The sequence below is a fragment of the Lepisma saccharinum genome, chromosome 2 (assembly GCF_977018435.1).
Source record: "Lepisma saccharinum chromosome 2, izLepSacc3.1, whole genome shotgun sequence".
NCBI classification, from domain to species: domain Eukaryota; kingdom Metazoa; phylum Arthropoda; class Insecta; order Zygentoma; family Lepismatidae; genus Lepisma; species Lepisma saccharinum.
The window spans coordinates 215069415-215089510 of record NC_139230.1 but is presented as its reverse complement, the minus strand read 5'-3'; the positions used below and the strand labels follow the sequence as shown (position 1 = coordinate 215089510).

The window sequence follows — 20096 nt, the reverse complement described above, 5'->3', positions numbered from 1 at the left end:
TCTATCAAGAGAAACAGCAAGCTAAGTATATTTGAACTGCCGCCATTGTCAATCCAATATGGCAGCCACTGTCCCAGGTTGCAAAGTTGGCAACATCACTTTTTAACTCTCCATGATGTCCTCTTTCAAAACAATAGTGTTGCCGCTTGTGGCAGTGACGTTCCTACGAAGTGACAAGTTTTGACCAGCCCTACTATCAGTGAAGGCACATAATGGTTCGAGTCCCACTTTAAAATGTAGGTCCAGTTTCAATTAGCCTATCTGTGCATGAAGAGGAGTTGAAACAATATCTCAATCTTCCTTAGTACTGTCATTCAAAGCCATACGTATGTTCCCAATCTAATCTCGGCGGAAATAAATAACCCTCATTGGCTGATACTAGCAGTCACACAAAGGACTGACACAGAAGGGAAGAGGACAAGAAGAAATTACTGAATCTCCTTCCTGCTTGAACGTATATAAAACACAGCTAATTTCAGAGTGACCTTCATCCCTCTTTCCCAAGAACTCCGCAACTACCTGTAATGACCACCATGTTAGGCAAATTTCAGTTATACAGAGGTTGTTTAGCGTATATTTGACCAAACGCGATTCCTCCCCCCTGCACTCAGAATGAACTCACCCAACCTTGGTCAGGCATGTTTGTCAGTGTAGTGTGTGAGCTGTAAAAGAGTGGTTGTGTTTTCTCACTGGGCCAAAAATCCCGCCCAAACTGAGCCGCATTTTGGGAGGAGTGCGTTGTATAACTTTCCAAGTGTTTGCATTTTCTCGCTTGGCCAAAAATGCTGCCAAAACAGTTGCTTTTGGGAAGGTTATGTTGTAGCCTTTTATGACGCAAAGTTCAGTGTGTCAATGATCAGGAAGTAGTGTAAGAGCAAGAATTGTGACGTTAGTTTGACTTTATTCAAGAATGTGATCTGCAAGTATAAGGATTGCATGGCCCCAGCGTTCGGTTCTCCAACAAAGGGGACGAGAACACGGCCGTGCACACAAGCCACCACCAGTATGCAGGTGCAAGGTGCAGTTAACAGTTTCCAAAGACATATTTAGATGATTTTCCATCTGTCTTTGGGTCGGTGGATTCTCTTGCATGCCCATTCTGCGAAGTTTCACCTGCATACTGGTGGTGGCTTGTGTGCACGGCCGTGTTCTCGTTCCCTTTGTTGGAGAACCGAACGCTGGGGCCATGCAATCCTTATACTTGCAGATCACATTCTTGAATAAAGTCAAACTAACGTCACAATTCTTGCTCTTACACTACTTCCTGATCATTGACACACTGAACTTTGCGTCATAAAAGGTTACAACATAACCTTCCCAAAAGCAACTGTTTTGGCAGCATTTTTGGCCAAGCGAGAAAATGCAAACACTTGGAAAGTTATACAACGCACTCCTCCCAAAAAGCGGCTCAGTTTGGGCGGGATTTTTGGCCCAGTGAGAAAACACAACCACTCTTTTACAGCTCACACACTACACTGACAAACATGCCTGACCAAGGTTGGGTGAGTTCATTCTGAGTGCAGGGGGGAGGAATCGCATTTGGTCAAATATACGCTGAACAACCTCTGTATTATGGAATTTATCTTATTCGTATGCTTTCAAGTTAAAAACTTGAATTAAATTATTTATACTTAATTGTTTTCATAATTCATGTATATATTTATGTTTTATCTTATGTTATTATATTATTCACGTATTTTTGCCACATCAATTCATATTTTATAGGCTAATACTTATTCTTCCTAGTTTATGCAACGTTTTCATTATTTGTCAAATCCAAGATGGCTAGGATTATTTCTATCTTTTACGCTAATGTTGTTGTTTAAGCACAAGTTAAATACCTTTCTACCTAATATCGATATTTCCCAACAATAGACAAGATCAAAGGAATTTAGTCTTCATTATAAATCCATAAACTAAATCTTAATTTAATCATTTTATGTGCAAGGGCAAATGTGAATTACTTTATAAAATCAGTTTCATTATTTCTATCTGGTTCAATATTATAACATTACAGCAAAGCAATTCTCTCTCGCTTTCAATAATACGACGTTATCCTATTGGCTGTTTATTTTAGGAGTTGGGAATGACGTATTGTGTATATGGCGACAACAAAAGTTCCATGTTGGCATTCTCAATTGTTGCCAACCACACTTAAGCTTACTATCGCTATTTATCATTAATCTGACATATACATTATTAGCTTTTCTTGTGTAATTTTTATGGTATGAGTTAGTAGCAATGTAAGAAAGAATCTGTTATGCTGCGCCTCATGCTTGGGGTAAGCAGTCGAGGTCTTGCTATTAATGGTGAAGGCGGTGCGCGGGTTCTGTCATGTTAAATAAGTTGCAAATCACTGCCTACGAACACGCTGGACCCAACAAATTATAATTTTAACTTGTGCAAATCAGTATGTACGCGTGCGATCCTTGATTAAAGTTTTTGGACATTTTTATTATAACATTTGATTTTATTTGATGTGATGTGATGTTCGGTGGTTACCTTCCTGGTAGATTGGGGATTGCCTTAATCTCGATCCCTGGGTGAGAACTCATGCTTCTTTTTGACTAGCCGGAGCAAGGAGCAGTGTGTTGTCAATTCGGATCTCCAAACTATGGAGTTGCGATTGTGGTGGCACGTTGCATACCTGACCTGGCATTAAGATGGTGGGTGGTTTAAAAACATCAATCTATCTTACCACCATGAGCTTCAAGCCAGAATTGGCAATGAATGGTTTATTTCCCACAGTGTTAACTAAGCAGTTACATGCCTTCACCATCACGTTTTGGTTCAGCTTTCAATTACTCATGCCTTTGATCTTGCCATCTGCTTCTCAGGAGGGTGGGGTTTTATCCAATGTTTGTATGAAAATATATGGAACTTCCTGTGCTGGTCTCCCAATCTGTCACAAGCAAGGTTGAACAAACTTTTAAAAAGGACAAATGTTGAGACGAGCTGTTGCCCTTGCCCGCTTTTCTAGCAACTGAAAATCTTTTGTATCGGATGGTATCAGTAAAAGAAAATCAACTGATACCCACTGATGCTGATACTGTTGGTATTGTCCAATACTGATACACTGGTATCGGTATCGGCTCAGCCCTACTCTAATATTGTTCTTATAAAATAGCTTGTGTTTTGTTTTAATAATATGAATTTTAAAATATACATTTTTTTGTAACAGGTATAGTGACACATAAATAGGGAGAATGAATCATTCAGGTTCATCAAGTTTGCCATGTTATCCATATACTTGGTTACATAAGTATTTGAAATGTACTTCTGTGAATAATTTTGGGCAATAATAATAAGAATCTCTCTTGAAATGTTCCACATGAACAATAACAAAATGAGCATTCAAACTTGACTGGACATTAAAAACCCGTGGTGCAGCAGCTGGTGAGGGCCAGGGCCTACCTACTGACTGCCGGCCTCATCCCCACCTGCTAGGTGGAAGATCATCCAACCGGTTACAGGGTGACATGTGGTCAGCACGATGAACCCTCAGTTGTTGTTGTAGGTTTTTATGACCGAGTTATGCTACTCATTTGTAGATTTCCAATTTCCTCGCAATGGTGGGTGGTAACCGGTCCCATACACAGACCGAATTCTCAAGAGAAAAGCTGTTAAGCTTCCTCCAGGAGACCTGAACCTGCATGCATCCCATAACCAGAGCCCAAAGCATGACACCTTAGACCGCACGGCCATGGGACTGGACATTGCCGATTCTATTTTCTATCCATATTCAAACAACACACTTCGTGTGCTATTTTGAAAGAAAAATGCATAGAAAAATAAATGAGAAGAGAGAAATGGTGCAGCCATACAACTGTGAAGACAACCAAGATTTTGAAGAAAATGCTTACAGAATATAATATTAGGCAAAGTGTTCCAGTTAAATTACATCATTCACTCATTCAGGTAATTTAGTGGATTTGAAGGACTACTTCCCACATTTTGCCCTATCCCTGATCAACTTTCAACAGTTCCCATTTTAAAGAAAAGAAGTAAAAGTTAAAATATACAAAACAGTAATTTTGCCTGTAGTATTATATGGATGTGAAACTTGGTCCCTTACATTGAAAGAGGAACATAAATTGAGAGTATTTGAAAATAAGATCCTTAGGAAAATCTTTGGACCTAAAAGGGATGAGGAGACAGGTGAGTGGAGAAGGTTACATAATTTAGAACTACATAATTTGTATTCATGTCCAGATATTATTATTATTAATATTATTATTATTAGAATAATTAAATCAAGACGACTTAGGTGGGCAGGCCATGTGGCACGAATGGGAGAGGAAAGAGGAGTTTACAGGATTCTTGTTGGGAAACCTGATGGTAAGAGACCTGTAGGAAGGCCAAGACGAAGATGGAGGGACAATGTTGAGATGGACCTAAGGGAAATCGGTAGGGATGGAAAAGAGTATATAGAACTTGCTCAAGATAGGGAAAGATGGAAAGCCTGTGTTGCTGCAGCCATGAACCTTCGGGTTTAAGAAGGCTAGGGAGTTAGTTAGATTATGTATGTATTTACCAGCATATCATCACACTTTGTTCCTCAACATTAAGTAAATATGTTATTTTTATTTTTGCAATATCACCTGTGATCTTCCTATTTATTAATACTCGTGCATTCCTTCTGGTCCCTGGATATAAAACTTAAAAAGGTAAAAAGAAGGTGAAGTCTACCCTATGCCACAAAGGCACATTGGGAAGAATGTGAAAGTAATGAACTTATGCAAAAAAATTGCTTTGACTCTAAATCATGATTTATATTCCTGAGAGAGGCAAATTCACAAGGAATGCTATTCATTGGGGGATTTTCAAATGAAATGCTAAACAAAAATTATATACCTGTCTTGCTCTGATTGCTTTCATTCAACTGATCCCTTAGACGTTCTTGCAATTTTTCACATCGTCGTCGTTCAGAAGCTAACTGACGTCGAAGGTCCCTGTTCAAAACATTCACTTTCTTTTCAGATAACCGGCGCTCCTCAGCAGCATCATGAAGTTCCTGCTTTAACTGTTGGACAAGTTCTTCCTTTTCTTGTACAGTGACTTTAGCTGTATCTACTTCTTCCTTTAGAGCCTAAATAATAAAAGTAGTAAAATATCCTTGTAAAAATATGGAACAAGACAGCACAGTTCAATTTTGGCATTGGAGTTAGGTGGCAGAACAGCCGCAGGCTGAACCTTGCCCTTCAATAAAGGAAAATTGAAATTGAAATTGAATTGAAAATTCACATTCAAAGCACTTGAAATATAAGGAAATAGAAGAGAAAGTAAATAACATAAAGTAAGGAGGAAAAATGAAGTACATATACAGTACAAAGGAAGTTCATATCTAGAAAAACTGTAACAAGTACAAGTAAAGCAGAATGCAATTCAAACCCATAGATTTGGTTTGTGAACAGTAGAAATTGGCTACTAATGACAAATTTGTTTAATTAACTGACCTTTTCAGTTTCTTCACTTTGTTGCTTGATATCACTTAATTCGTTAGTGTGTTCTGCTTTTAGTCGTTCAATAACTCCCTCAAGATATGCACGAGTTGATATTGTGCTCTCTTCAGCTTCCTTTTGTCTCCGTTCCAACCAACTCCTCATAGCCTCCAAGGACTTTACTTGAAGTTGTACATCTTCCAGTTGTGTTTGTAATGGCCTTAATTTCTCCACTTCTGCCTGAAATGAAGGGAAAATTCCCCACAATCTTAAAATGACATAAAATACATTTTCGATCTCACATCAAAACCTTATGCAAATGGCTATCTATCGTATATATTATTGCATTTAGGCCTTCACATCCACACTATACGTAAATTAAAAGTCTAAAATATTTCACAATATTTTCTACTTTAGAACATGACATCCAAGTAGAGGTGAAAACCCACAGTATTTTATCTACCTTGGTTTATGCCTATTATAGTTTGTTACATTGCAAGAGTTACAGTGGAACCTAAATTTTACGTCTTTCAGGGGACCAAGGTAAAAAAAAAACCTAAAACATGGTAAAATGCAAAAACCGAGGAAAATTTTATAACATTTTGCCATCTTGGGACTATCAAGACCAAATGTATAATGCAGGAAAATGTAAAATCCAGGAATGTAAAAATAGAGTACCACTGTACATGTTTCGGAGCCATAGTAGCTCAGTCGTTAGAGCATCTGACTACCATGTGAGACACCTGGGTTCACATCTGACTATCATGCAAGAGACCTGGGTTTGGTCCCTAGTGGGGGAGAACAAGGATTTTTTTCCACCTGTTCGAGCAGCTAAGGTGCCCACCCAGCATCGTATAGTGGGTATCTGGAGGAAACTCTGGGGGTAAAGGCATAGTGCTGATAACATCCCCCTACCTTCGGCCGTGATCAAGAAAGTGTGGGGCCCTAACTCCACACCTCCAATACGGTATGCCTTCATGGCATGGTGCAAAGCACAGGGGAGCACTTTACCTTTTTTTTACTTTACTGTACTTGTTTCAACATCAGCTTGAGTCTAATCAAGCAAATCAATTTTATGTGGTTTGAAACATGAAAGTGATTATTGTAATTCATTTGAAATGTTGAAATGTTATAGTATATCTTTTATTCTTTTTAGTCCCATAGTTCTTTGTGGTCAGTGGTTTATTTTACTCTTCTCTTATTATTTTTTTCATTTTTTTAATAATGAGATTATATGGTATGGGTGTTTAGTTTGAGGAGATGGTTATTTTGTTGGGCTAGTTGCAATATGGTGGTATAAAACCAGCAGCAACAATAAAAAATAAATGAGCATATACAAATGGATAAAAATTACACTAGCCAGTAATGGTTCTGCGGAAGACAGAAAAATAGGGGATTCTAATGCAAATCTGCAAGTGTGAAAATAAGATTAGTTTTTGGTATCATTAAGATACAGAAGATATGCCGATGACACCCTAGTCATATACAAACAAGAAGAGAACCTAAACCATCTCCTAACTGCCCTCAACAACATACACCCTTACATAAACTTCACCGTTGAAAGGGAACAAAATGGCCACCTCAACTTTCTTGACCTAAGCATCCGACGACACCAAGACAAGTTCATCACATCCATATACAGGAAACCAGGTTCGGGCACCCAGTACATCCATGCAAAATCCAACCACCCACCAAAACAGAAAGCTGGAGTACAGCTTTTACAGAAGAGCCTTCACACACAGCTGCACAGAAGATGACCTCCATGATGAAATAGCATGCGTAACTGAAATAGGACTAAACAACGGTTACACCGAGCGTCAACTATCCATGTGGTGTGCAAAAACAGAAGCCCAGCTCAGACACCCAAGAAACAGAGCTAACCCGAACCAAAATCCTAAACCCAAATGGATCGCTTTTCCATACCACCCCACCACATCTGGCAAATTTGGCAAGGCTCTCAAACCTTTCAACATCTGAGTGGCACACAAACCCATATCCCAAATCGGAAGAGCACTACCAAACTTCAAGAGATACTACCTACCCAAACTTTCATCCCCTGGTGTTTACAAGACTGCATGCCAATGCCACAACACCTACATTGGCAGAACCATCCGCACTGTCCAAGAACAGATTAATGAACACATAAAAGATGCCAAAATTGACACACCAAAATCAGGCCTCTCTCAACACCTCCACTCCACTAACCACACCATCTCCTCCATATCCATACTTCACCCAACTTGATCTGTCATTGAAAACACTGTCAAAGAAACCCATGCTATCATCCAACAGAAACCAGCACTGAACCTGGACAATGGACAGGCACACCCGACTTGGCACCCTGTCCTCAGAAAGATCCCCAACCTGAAAACGAAAAGATGCAGTGCACATACTCGACCCCCCTCCAGCCATGCGGGGAAGAGGAACTGCACCATGCCGAGCAGCACAGCCCAGCCCCCCAACCACCACCCAGCAACGCCACCTGACAACAGGAAGCAGACGATGCAAACCAGGATGTGCATGCCAGCATCGCTGAATGGAAGAAATCGCAACTACCGTCGCCCAGGAACAAACAATGCAGTGACGCGGTACCATCTCCGTTTCAAACGCCGTACCATTTTGTGAATGAAGACAGTGGATCTTCGAAATTAATAGGATTTAACCATTAAATTGTGCAACACAGAAGTGCTAAATTTTCTAAATTTCACGTAATGTCCAGTTATGATGCAATTTTGATATTTCACTCTGTACAGCTACAACATATTTGCTATGTACATATCAATGAATACAGACAAATAAATTGAAACATATGTGATGAAATAACATCAAGTAAAATGTCACATGATTGTGTTCACGAGAGAGTGCATGAAGACCTCAGAAGTTCTATTACATTTATGGGTGTTATATGTCAGATTGGAAGGTGCATAAATAAGATTCCTTCATAATGAAGCTCTATTCCATTTTACAAGGGTTGTTCATCAAGGTTGACAGAGATTTTTATTTCTAGTAAAAAATTGGAAAGTCCTACAAGCACCAAGCTTTGTGAGTTTTTCAAAGGAACCTCCCTGAGCATCCAGGCACTGCTGCCATCATCAGTTCCCCGAGTTCTTTGGCGTAGAAGGAAGTTGACTGCTGTCATAGCCACTACAGGACATATTTTGTCAGTGCTTCATCTGTCTTCAATTTCTTCCCTCTCACATGCTCTTTAAGTGACTCAAACAAATCTAATAATCACTGAGGGCTAAGTTCGGAGTGCAAGGACATGGAGCAAAACCCTTTTGGAGAGTTATTGCTGTCAAATAGACCATGTGGGGCTGGCAATTGTCATGCTGAAGAATGACACTTGCAGACAACATCCCTGGTCTTTTCTTCTCAATGGCATTATGTACAGGAATACTGAGCATTAATCATGACCCTTTCCCAAAAAAAGCCACATAAAGAACACCTTGCATGTCCTAGTTGAACATGTGTGTCCATGCAGTTCATTTGTCAGCAACTAGCATCCTTTGCAAAGTGTTGGCATCATTTATACACTCTTGCCCATAACATCTTCTTAACCCTTAGACACCGAGGCTGATTTTTCAGGTATTTGCACTAACGCCGAGCATGTTTTCAGCGGGAAATTTGAAATTCTGCATGTTTCTAAATGAAATTTTATATTTCTGAGACTAAGAACTTTAGAGGTATAAATGATACCTCGTTTTGTTCAGTATACTTTGGGCTATAATCCTGATGGGAAAAAAAATTCCATAATCAGTTAGAAGATGAAGAAGAAAAGGGAAAGTAACTATTTTTTTACACAAAATTTGAAATTCACCGTATAATGCCTGGTATGTTTGCCATTGATGTGGAAAAATTTACGTACTTCCAGAGAAAAAAATTAATTTCAATTCACTAACGCCAAGCTTGTTTTAACAGGAAATTTGAAATTCTGCATGCTTCTAAATTGAATTTTATATTTCTGGAACTAAGAACATTAGTGTTACAAACAATACCTCGTTTTGTTCAGTATACTTTGGGCTATAATCCTGATGGGGAAAAAAATCTGTAATCAGTTAGAAGAAGAAGAAGAAAGGGGAAGTAACAATTTTTTTTAAACAAAATTTGAAATTCACCAGACCCCCCACGCAGGCTACGCCAGGATGCAAATCTCCAAAAGGTACCTGCATAATGCTTGGTATGTTTGCCATTGATGTGGAAAGATGTATGCACGTATTGCTAATACTTTTGGAGAAAAGGAATATTTTTCAATATTGAGCAAAAAAAAAAAAAAATTGAAGCTACAAAAATAATTATCTTCTTACCTTTACCCCACCTGGCTGCCATGTACCTGCTATCAGGCATGGTACTTTCGGAGGCATAAGATGCAGAGGGGAACATTGCATTCTGGGCACTGGAAATTTGTTATCTCCTCTTTGGTCCCCTCAGCACCAAACCTGCACCAAACCCCTTTGCCTCCACAGGCATGTTGATGGACCTGGGGTACCTTGAGAGAGCCCAGTGGAGGTGACCCTCTTTCCCTCCTCCAAGAAATGGCTTACAAGCTGCAGTCTGTACCCTTAGTGAATGAAGACAGTCTCTCTTCGAAATTAATAGACTATAACCATTAAATTGTGCAATGCGGAAATAGGAAATCTCAAAATTTCATGTAAGTAATACTTCCTTTGTAATCCTTCGGTGCAGTTTTGTGAAATAGCAAAGAGCAGTCAGCTGTTTTCCAACCCATTGTTGGCGGCTGGAGATTTTTTACTTCCTTTCCTTGCTGCCTCCCTCTTCTCCCTCCTGCCACCACCCTGCTTTTGGCACCAGGAATGTTGGAATGTCATACTTCTATTGCTAAAAGTGTGTTTTGAAACACCAAAATTGAGAAAGAAGTGATGTTTTTTAAACCAATGAATGTTTTGATTTGAAGATAAGTAAATTCGATCTCCAGAAAGAAAAGAAAAAAAGCTTCATGTTCTGCCCCTTCTGGTAAGCAAAACTGTAACTTTTATTTTGCAGCTGACAAGAATAAATTTCTTGAATGCTCAGAGCAGTGTGGGAGGAATGCTCAATGTAGGATGCTGAGACCGATTAAAAAGAAACTTATTCAAGGACAAAACGTTTGGCAGAGCGGGTGTTTGACATTAGGAATACTCCTAAATCCAACATTAAATCGTCAATTAACGTGAGAGTAAATAACGATCTCCCATTTTGATATCTGAAAATGCGCAGGTTTCATACAGCTTGTTTTGAGTTCATTTTATGCTGACGGGCTAATCGGGACTAAATATACAGTTTAAAGTGAAATACAATTCCAAACCCGAATGATTATAGAGTGAGGCGATGTTTAATGTATCCTAGGATACACATTTGGTGCCCTTCTACATGACTGATTCCAAAGCAACTCGAGGAGGAGTTTGTACTGCTACCTGGAATGGAGGGGGAGGGGGTGAATATGAAGTTGGCTGAAGGAAAGAAAACATGACTTTCTTTTATGATGTATTCTACACAGTCGAACCAGAACAAAATTTAAAGCCCCGCCTCTTTCTTTTTTTTTTGTCTCGTGCCTAGAAAGATTGTGTTGTGTCTCCTGAGAGAATCTTATCTTACCAGTTTATCCTGTAATGGACAATGCTCTAGTAGACCCATATAAAATCCAACATTCATTCTGCCTGATTATCTCCTGACTTTTGCTGGTGTCAGTGTTACTGGTGTCAAGATTCTTCGAGTTTCGCTTGCAACAAATGAGAGATTGTTTTCCTTTCCGTAGGTAAGTGCAGATGGGTTTCTCATGAACTAGAATTGTAAGAATTTCGTGGAGGAGCAACGACTGTGCACAATTAAAAGAAAATATATATTTTTTTAAATTCTTTTTTGTGAAAACGTTTTCATGTTCTATTTTCCTTCTCACAACATGCATCCTGTGCATAACAGGTTGTATAACTACACAGGATAAATGGTGCTACCATCTCCTAGGAATCTGTGTGTCCGTTTGAGCTCCGTTTAAGCTCAAAATTGGTGAAAATTCCAATAACGACCCCTTCGAAATAACGACCCTTTTCCCCAGAACTGCGAAAGGTCGTTGTATCGAGAGTTGTTGTATTATGCTACATACTCGAACAAGGTTGGAAAGTTTAAAGTGGGATCCGAACCACTGTGCCATGTGCCTCCACTGGGTATTAAACCCATGACCCCTTGATCACAAAGCTATGATGTTACCACTACACCATCGGGGAGGCACAAAAGTTGTAAAAGAGAGAATGCATTGGCATCCCGTGAAATTAATTGCACCCTATTAAATCAATATTGATTTCAGCCTGAAAAAAAATTGGATCAAATTTTTTTTTTTTTGCTTGCTTCGCTAGCAATTGTTCTCTGTAATTCATTGTAAATTACCAGACAGAGAAATAACACTTGTCTTAATTGATTTTGTTTTAAATGCATGAACAACTGTTTTGAGGAAAGGGAGCATGCACATTTGAGAGACAATTTATGTAATTTTTGCTGTTGGTTTATTGTGAGATGGATGAATTGGTTGTGTAATGTATGTATTTAATGATGAGGGAAACTGAGCAAACGTTAGAACATCGCCTCTTCACACAGTACACTGACCCAATCCTGCAAGCAATACCTAGCATACTGCTGGCCCAGCACTAACATTCCTCCGTCGCTACTGGTTTGGCCGCCTGATAGAGGTAATCAACCCGGTGGTAGAGGAATGAAAACCTGCAGGGTAAACACATTATGACAGGGAATAAAACGTCGCCTTTGGGATGAAAGTAGGACAGTTATCGTAGATCACAGAAAACATCGGGATGAGCATGGTAAGCGCCGCGAGCGAGTTGAATCATGGAGGATGCCGAGGCGAGACGAGATGGCGACACCGGCATGGGCCTGTGGGTAGCCACCGGCAATTGGGCCAGGTAAGTGTGGAGAGAGCTCTGTCTTCTTCATCTTCCCTTTTTTTGGTCAGGCGGGCCAACGAGTTAAACTTAACCTCTCCCTTTTCTTCGAGCTACATCCTTGTATCTCCAGCGATCCCTGTCACTAAATGGAGTTACACTTCATTAAATAATATATGTTGTTTATAATATGTATTAAAGAAACTTTGAATCTGTACACAATTTAGTGTCCACATCGCTCCATGTTGCATAATGTTAAACATATATCGTGCATGAAAGTTATACATGTTAATGTAAAAAAGAATTATATTTGGAATATATTTATCAAGCATTTTCTGTCTCAAAAATAGCGTGCGTGCATGTTGTACATTATTAATGTGAAATTGAACGTGTTGAAAAAATAATTCAAATCATTTGTTCGAACACAAATGCTTTAGCACCAACTTCTACCCCCCTTTGCATAATTTATGAGGGTAATAACGTATTTGATACTACTACTACTACCAATAATAATAATCTTGGTCCCAGGTTCAAATTCCAGCTTGGGCATGGATGCTTGTGAATGTGCATTTATCAATTGAAGCAGCCCACCGAATAACGCTGAACGGCACTTTCGGAAATGTGCTGAGTTACCAGTGGAATCATGCTGCATCCCTGTGGCTACAGGCTACAAGCTGCCAGGCATAAGGTCGGATGTTGCTCGAAGATTGATACTGTGTTTGCATAAGGTTTTAGGTTTTTTTCTACTGTAGTCCAGTAACATACAACAGGTTTTATCTGTTGTTCTCGCATTCAGTGAAATGTGCCATACAGCGTTATTCGGTGGGATGCTTCAATTTCATCTCATCACTCATTCCCATCTTCGTGGCAGATTATGCCGTGTCTGTTTGACCAGGAAAAAAGGTGTAATGGTTTGTAAGATAAAACATGCGATCCTGAAACATGCTCGGCAATCTGTTATAAATGAGGTGAACCAATTATAAAACTGTAAAACGTTCAAGAAAGGGAATGTAGAGGAAAGATGGGTAAAGATGTTAAAAAAAATGGAAGAAGATAAAAACAAATAGGCTTTAATATAACAAAAGAAATGACACAAGCCTTCATGATGATAGAGGGGTTCCAAGGTGGAGGGATGACGTAATAATTCAGGAGTAGTGGGGAAAAGGAGGGGGGAGGGAGGAAGCAAGTGGACGGGGCCAGTACCAGCCATCAGCAGCACAACATTAGCTGTGAAGACGACTAACTCGACGATCCATTCCGCAGAAGTGAAATTGTTTATTTTCACATGGTCAAAGGTTTTGACGGAGCTTTGAAATCTTCAACGTTTTACAGTTTTATAAGTGGTTAACAATGTTTTGAACAGATTGCTGAGCATGTTTCAAGACCGCATGTTTTCTCCTAAAGACCATTTGATCTTGTTTCCTAGTCAAACAGACACAGCATAATCTGCCACGAAGCCTGAACAAGAGGGCGGAAGTAGTGTTTTTCTTCCTTGACTCCATTAGTGGTTATAGTGCAGGCTATAATGGTGCAAGAGAAAATTGAAATGGTGTACATTTATGGAGAAAGTGGCAGGAATATCAATGATGCTGTGATTCTTTATGCTCAACGTTCTGTCAATGGGCGATTCAGCAAATACAAGGAGACCCCAATTTCTTTACTCGAGTTTTGTTCTCTGACGAGTTGACTTTTACAAACCACGATATGATTAATCGATACAACATGCATTACTGGAGTGTCGAAAACCCGCATTGGTTACGCCAAGTTGAACATCAGCGCCCTTGGAATGTAAATGTTTGGTGTGGAATAATTGGCGATAAACTTATTGGTCCATATTTTATCGATGGGAACTTAAATGGTGAGAAATATCGAAACTTCTTGCAGAACGAACTTCCAGTATTGCTTGCAGACCTTCCCTTAGACGTGTGACGGTTGTCCAGCACATTATTCCGTTGCAGCACGGGAAGTATTAGATCGTGCGTTCAACCATCGGTGGATCGGAAGAGATGGTCCAGTGTCTTGGGCTGCAAGATCGCCAGATCTTACTTCGCCTGACTTTTGTTTGTGGGGCTACGTAAAGAGTGAAGTTTATAATGAACTGCCAACAACGCGTGAGAACATGATTGAGCGAATCACCAATGCATGTACCAATGCATGTCGAAAGATTACACTGGGCATGCTTCTCAGTTGTGTCCAATAATTCCAAGTGCAGATAAATCAGTGTATCGAAGTGGGTGGTGACATTTTCGAGCACTTATTGTAAAATGATTATTCAAAACAAGCACCCCCATGGTGAGAGCCGAGGGAACTCATCTAAAACAAGCACCCCAATGGTGAGAGGTGAGGTGACTCACCAAAAACAAGCACCCTGATGGTGAGAGGCGAGGGGACTCACCTTAAACAAGCACACAGATGTGAACAAAATACTGCTACGTCCACGTCGTTGTTCCTGGGTTATGCTAAATGCAGTTTCTTATAAAAATGCAACATGCCTCATGTCATTTTGCAATTAAAAGTGCATTTTTACCATTTCCGCAATATTTCATTTTTGCGATTAGAGTGCCATCTATTACAAATCCAAAAAAAAGTTTCAGACAAAACCTATGTATTTTTGTCTGGAGAATCCAAATCTGCAATAAAAAATGGGGGTTCCCATTTGAGATTTTAAAGTTGCCCTCACCCCACCCTCAGGAGGTGGGGTGGGGTGGGGTGGGGGGTGGAGTTTGGCATCATTGGATGAGCCCCTTTGTGACGAACACATTTTATTCAGAACTTTTTTTTGATCAGATGCGTACTTTTCGAGATATTTTGTTGAGATATTTCGTTGCGTCAAGCTAAAAAACTCACCCGGTATATATTTAAATATTGCAAATTTAAAACAAACAAGTTTTAACTGTAACCTGTTTTACCTCATTGCAATTTTTCCATTTCCTGTAATGCATATTATGCTTTGGTATATCTACACTTCCAGAACGATGATTTATTGGTGCGAGGGTGTTAAATCAAATCATGTTATTTTATTCATATGGTTTCATAAAATTTTCTGTAAAAAGTTATTTGGATAATTGTGGGATACCCTTTGATTTAGGATGATAAATAAACAGTTTCTTTGTGCAATGAACATTTATTTTGCCATTACTGAATTTGAATTTCACAATGAACATATATTTGTAACATTAATAATTTTACGTTTTCTACTTTCAAGCAAGCAACTTTTTTGCAAAATGTACCTTACATCAATAAAATACCTTACGAATTATCAGTGTTCTATAAAATACAATGGTTATTTTTACTTCATACCAGGGAACAATTTCACACCCTGATTGATACAGTGACCCACACAGATATATGTGCACATTTTTTTTTATATTACATACAGTGTGCTTTTACAAGGGCAAAATGGATCCTGGTACAGAGGATATAGGCAATGGTCTTTCTCTTTTCAAAATTTCTTCTCCAACTTCATATGCTGAACAATGGAGAGTGTAAATCTATTTAGGAAAAAAATTGAACACATATTTCTATGGGCTACAGTGTCTCAGTCGGTGAGCTATTGGAACATAGAAATTAAAATTCCGTCATTTCTACTAACAACATAGCTCCTCTTGTTACACATAAGTAACTGGTAGCCGGCAGCTGGCAGCAAATATAATACATTCCTGTTTTCATGTCTTTCTAATCCCATGTACCTGTTCGATATATGGTGGAGGCACATAGTGGTACGTATTCAACTTTAAACTGTAGGTCCAGTCCTGATGAGCCTATCTGTGCATAAAATGGACTTAAACCACCAATTCAATCAATCATCCTGTGTATCTCAAAGGGAAGGAATTATGATACTGAAGCAGACTGTGGCCTCTGCTTTCTTAGTGATATTTTACAGTTCACTACAAATCAAAGCGACTGAACATGGTAGGAGACAAGTGGCATACTATTACATTTGTCTCTGGCTGTACATTTGGCTTCAATATAAACAGAGGCGCCTCCCCGATGGTGCAGTGGTGGCGTCGTCGCCTTGTAATCAAGGGGTCCTGGGTTCGATACCCGGTGGAGGCACAAGTGGTTTGGATCCCACTTTAAACTGTAGGTCCAGTCCCAATTAGCCTTACTGTGCATAAAGTGGACTTAAAACAACAAATCAACCAAATCAACGAATATAAACAGAGTAATTGGCCTTTTGCCTATTTGCTTCATTTATAAGTATCACACACCAAATATTTACATTTGTATCCTCACTCCACGTGACGTTTCACAGAGCTGAAGAAAGTATGTAAACATGTATGGGTTTACAAGTGAATTGCTACAGAGAAATATCGGTACTGTTAGTTTATGAATTCTGTGTAAAAATTCCATATTTTGTTGCCAAAAAGTTTATCTGTTTGTAAGAGGAAAAGTATTTTTATTTGTATGTCACATAAAACAGTTTCAGATGTTGATATTAGTAATTAAGTTTTTCTGCTTCAGGAGAAAATAACTCAGTTTCGAAGTTATTGTATTTTTTCCTTTAGATTCACGTGTTGTATATCTGTCCATTTCTGTGTAATTGTGTCATTATTTTTTTTTCATTTTCTTAATGTTCAACCTTAGTTATATTATTTTCTAGTAATTATATGTAAAATATAATATGTTCTGTAGACAAAATATGTATGAATGTTTTTATTTGTGTAAGTGTGCATGGTCTGCGTGAATATCAGTGAAATTAAATGGCACAGAGAAGCAATTGTTATTCTCAATTTCAAATTTTATGCAAATAATAATACATTTCGTAAATTTTTTTTGTAAATTCGTAATACTTCAGAGCCGCAGCTAAACGGGGCGAACAACCTAACTTAAAACATTATAAAGGAGAGAATGCGGCACCCTATTAAATTAATATTGTTTTCAGTTTGCAATAATTTGGATCTAAAACTTTTCTTGCGAGGGAAGCGAGCAATATCATTGTTTTATGTAATGCATTGTACAAGGGTCCTCCAAGGTTGACCGGGATTTTCGTTCGTACAAAATCGATGAATAGCCGGGTCATGATGAAACGTGCGGGTGACGTAATGTATTCCTTCGCGAGTAACTAACGCCCTGCATGACGTATTTCGTGCATGCGCAGCAGTTGCAGCGAACATGGCGGCAAGCAGTGTGTCTGTGGCTGTGGAGCAGCGGTGTGTAATCAAATTTCTCGTGAAGGAGAAAGTGAAACCAGCTGAGATTTTCAGATGATTGCAAGCACAGTATGGTGAACAAACGATGTCGCAGACAAGAGTGTAAGAATGATGTGAGCATTTTCGCGAAGGACGGGAGCTGGTGACAAATGAAGAGTATGGACACATTCACCCGACTGCAGTCACACCAGTGAATATCGCACGTGTTGAGCAAATGATTCTTGAGAACCGGCGAGTAACAGTGCGGGATATTGCTGCCGAGGTGAATATCAGTGTTGGGAGTGTCGAGACAATCATTCACGACCACTTACGCTTCCGCAAAATCTGTGCAAGGTGGGTTCCCCGCCAGCTGACATTCGATCAGAAGTGGACACGCAGGATGGTGTATGAACAGCTTCTGAATCGGTTTCGAGCAGAAGGTGATGAATTGTTGCAATCCATCATCATGTGTGATGAAACATGGTTGCACAATTCAACCACAGAGACCAAAAGACGCAGCATGGAGTGGCTGCATAAAGGTTCCCCGCCCCCCAAGAAAAGCAAAACGCAGCTGTCCGCTGGAAAGATCATGGCAAATGTCTTCTGGGACATGAAGGGCGTCATCCATGTGGATTTTCTGGACAAAGGGAGCATGATTAATGCCCAGTATTACTCCACATTGTTGAGTGGTGCTGTACGAAAGTCCATTCGCAAGAAAAGACCTGCGATGTTGTCTGGAAATGTCATTCTTCTCCATGACAATGCCCGCCCTCACACGGCCAATGTGACAACAACAACTCTGGCTGACATGCGCTGGGAAGTTCTGCCCCATCCCCCCTACAGTCTGGATTTAGCCCCCAGTGATTATCATTTGTTTGCACCCCTTAAAGACCATCTGGGAGGGAAGAAATTCACGACAGACGAAGCACTGCGGAGCGATGTCCTCCAGTGGCTACGACAACAACCAAGTTCTTTCTACGCCAAAGGAATTCGGGAGCTGCCAGAACGATGGCAACGGTGCCTCGGCGCACACGGAGAATACTTTGAAAAACTGACATAGTTTGGTGTTTCTTCTGCTACCTATTTCCTCTGCAGAAATAAAAGTCCCGGTCAACCTTGAACAACCCTTGTAAATTACCAGAGAGAAGTATAAGACCAATTATTTACTTCAGACTGTTCCTGCTAAGCAGTTTGGTCTTAAATGTATTAGCAATTGTTTGGATGAAAAGAAGCATGCACATTTTAGAGATTTATATCATTTTTGCTGTTGGTTTATTATGAGGCAGATGAATTGATCATGTAATGCATTTAAATAATATGTTATATGTATGTATTAAAGAAACTTTGAATACATACAAAATTTAGTGTTAACATGTTACATATGTACTTTCTTATTTTTTACGTTGCTCCATGTTGCATATGTGTAAAACATACGTTGTACATGAAAGTTATACTTGTAATATGTACAAAAAGAATTACATTCGTCATGCATTTTCTGTCTTACAAAAATACAGATTGCGTGCTTGTTTTCAATTATTAGCTAATGTGAAATGAAACGTGTTGAAAAAATATTTCAAATCGTTTGCCCAACACAAATGCTTTAGCACCGATTTCTCCCCTTTTTGTGAGATTTATGAGGATAATAAAGTCTTTGATACCACTACTACTATTACTACCACTGCTACTGCTACTACTACTAATAATAATGGCATTGTTATCATTATCATTATTATTACTATTATTATTATTATTATTATTGGTACTTCCCCCCCCCCGACAAAAAAAACCTGGTTAAGCCTGTGCTAAAACATGCCTGCATATTTAATGCTTTCTTTATGTTCAACATCGCATTCCTTAAATTTTATTCAAGACCCCCTCAGCACCCCTAGATGATTAATCCTGGCGCCGCCATTGCTAGGAAGAAAGAAACGTTCTGATACTCTTCAACTAAGTTTGTTATTGTATTCATCATAAGAACTCATGTGTCCCCTTGGAATAATTTTGCTTTTCTCTTTCTTTCTCGTCCTCTTTCACATCTACAGAAAAATCCAAGAGACATTTCCACTTCACTCAAATATTATGTGAATTCAAATGAAATTGTACCATTACAGCTGAATATGAACGGGGGTTCAGTGTACATTACTGATCAGAGTGAGATTAAATATTAGCTTGGATCATAAAATACATCTCCGTAAATCAATTTCGATGATAGCCCGATGTTAGTGTTCTTTTCTTTTCATGAGATATGAGCTGCAATTACCAAATTAGTTTTAAAATTTATTCAAAGACAAAAATGGTTATTGGGGGTCAATTTAAGTTTTTTTTCCCCAGACTTCATTACTGGGGTGATTTGATTTATTATTTTCTAAAAAATTTGCCTCCTCTGCGTACGCCACTGAAAATAAATATGATCGGGGAATGAATGTAAGAGATCTTATTTTGGCAAATTAATAGTTATGATGTTGAAAGTGAAAGTGAAGACAAGTGAAAGTAGTCTCCTAGCAGCTTGCCAGACTTAATCATCTAGGGGTGCAGAGTGAAATTTAGGTGCCTTGTTAAAAATACAGAAAACATCAAACATACATACAAGGGTGCCTGCAGGATTTTTCTCCGAGGGGGGGGGGGGGGGGCAATAGTTT

General features: G+C 39.2%; 1 protein-coding gene across 1 annotated transcript in view; it reads right to left on the bottom strand.

The window, feature by feature from the left end:
* LOC145984311 (GRIP1-associated protein 1-like) overlaps window positions 1-20096 on the bottom strand; it is a 111183-nt gene that overhangs the window by 13722 nt on the left and 77365 nt on the right. Inside the window, exons 11-12 of the mRNA XM_083117970.1 lie at window positions 5457-5681; window positions 4855-5089 (exon numbers count right to left, since the gene is read on the bottom strand). Of these exons, the coding sequence (XP_082974096.1) occupies window positions 4855-5089; window positions 5457-5681 (460 nt within the window). The remainder of the gene's footprint in view (window positions 1-4854; window positions 5090-5456; window positions 5682-20096) is intronic.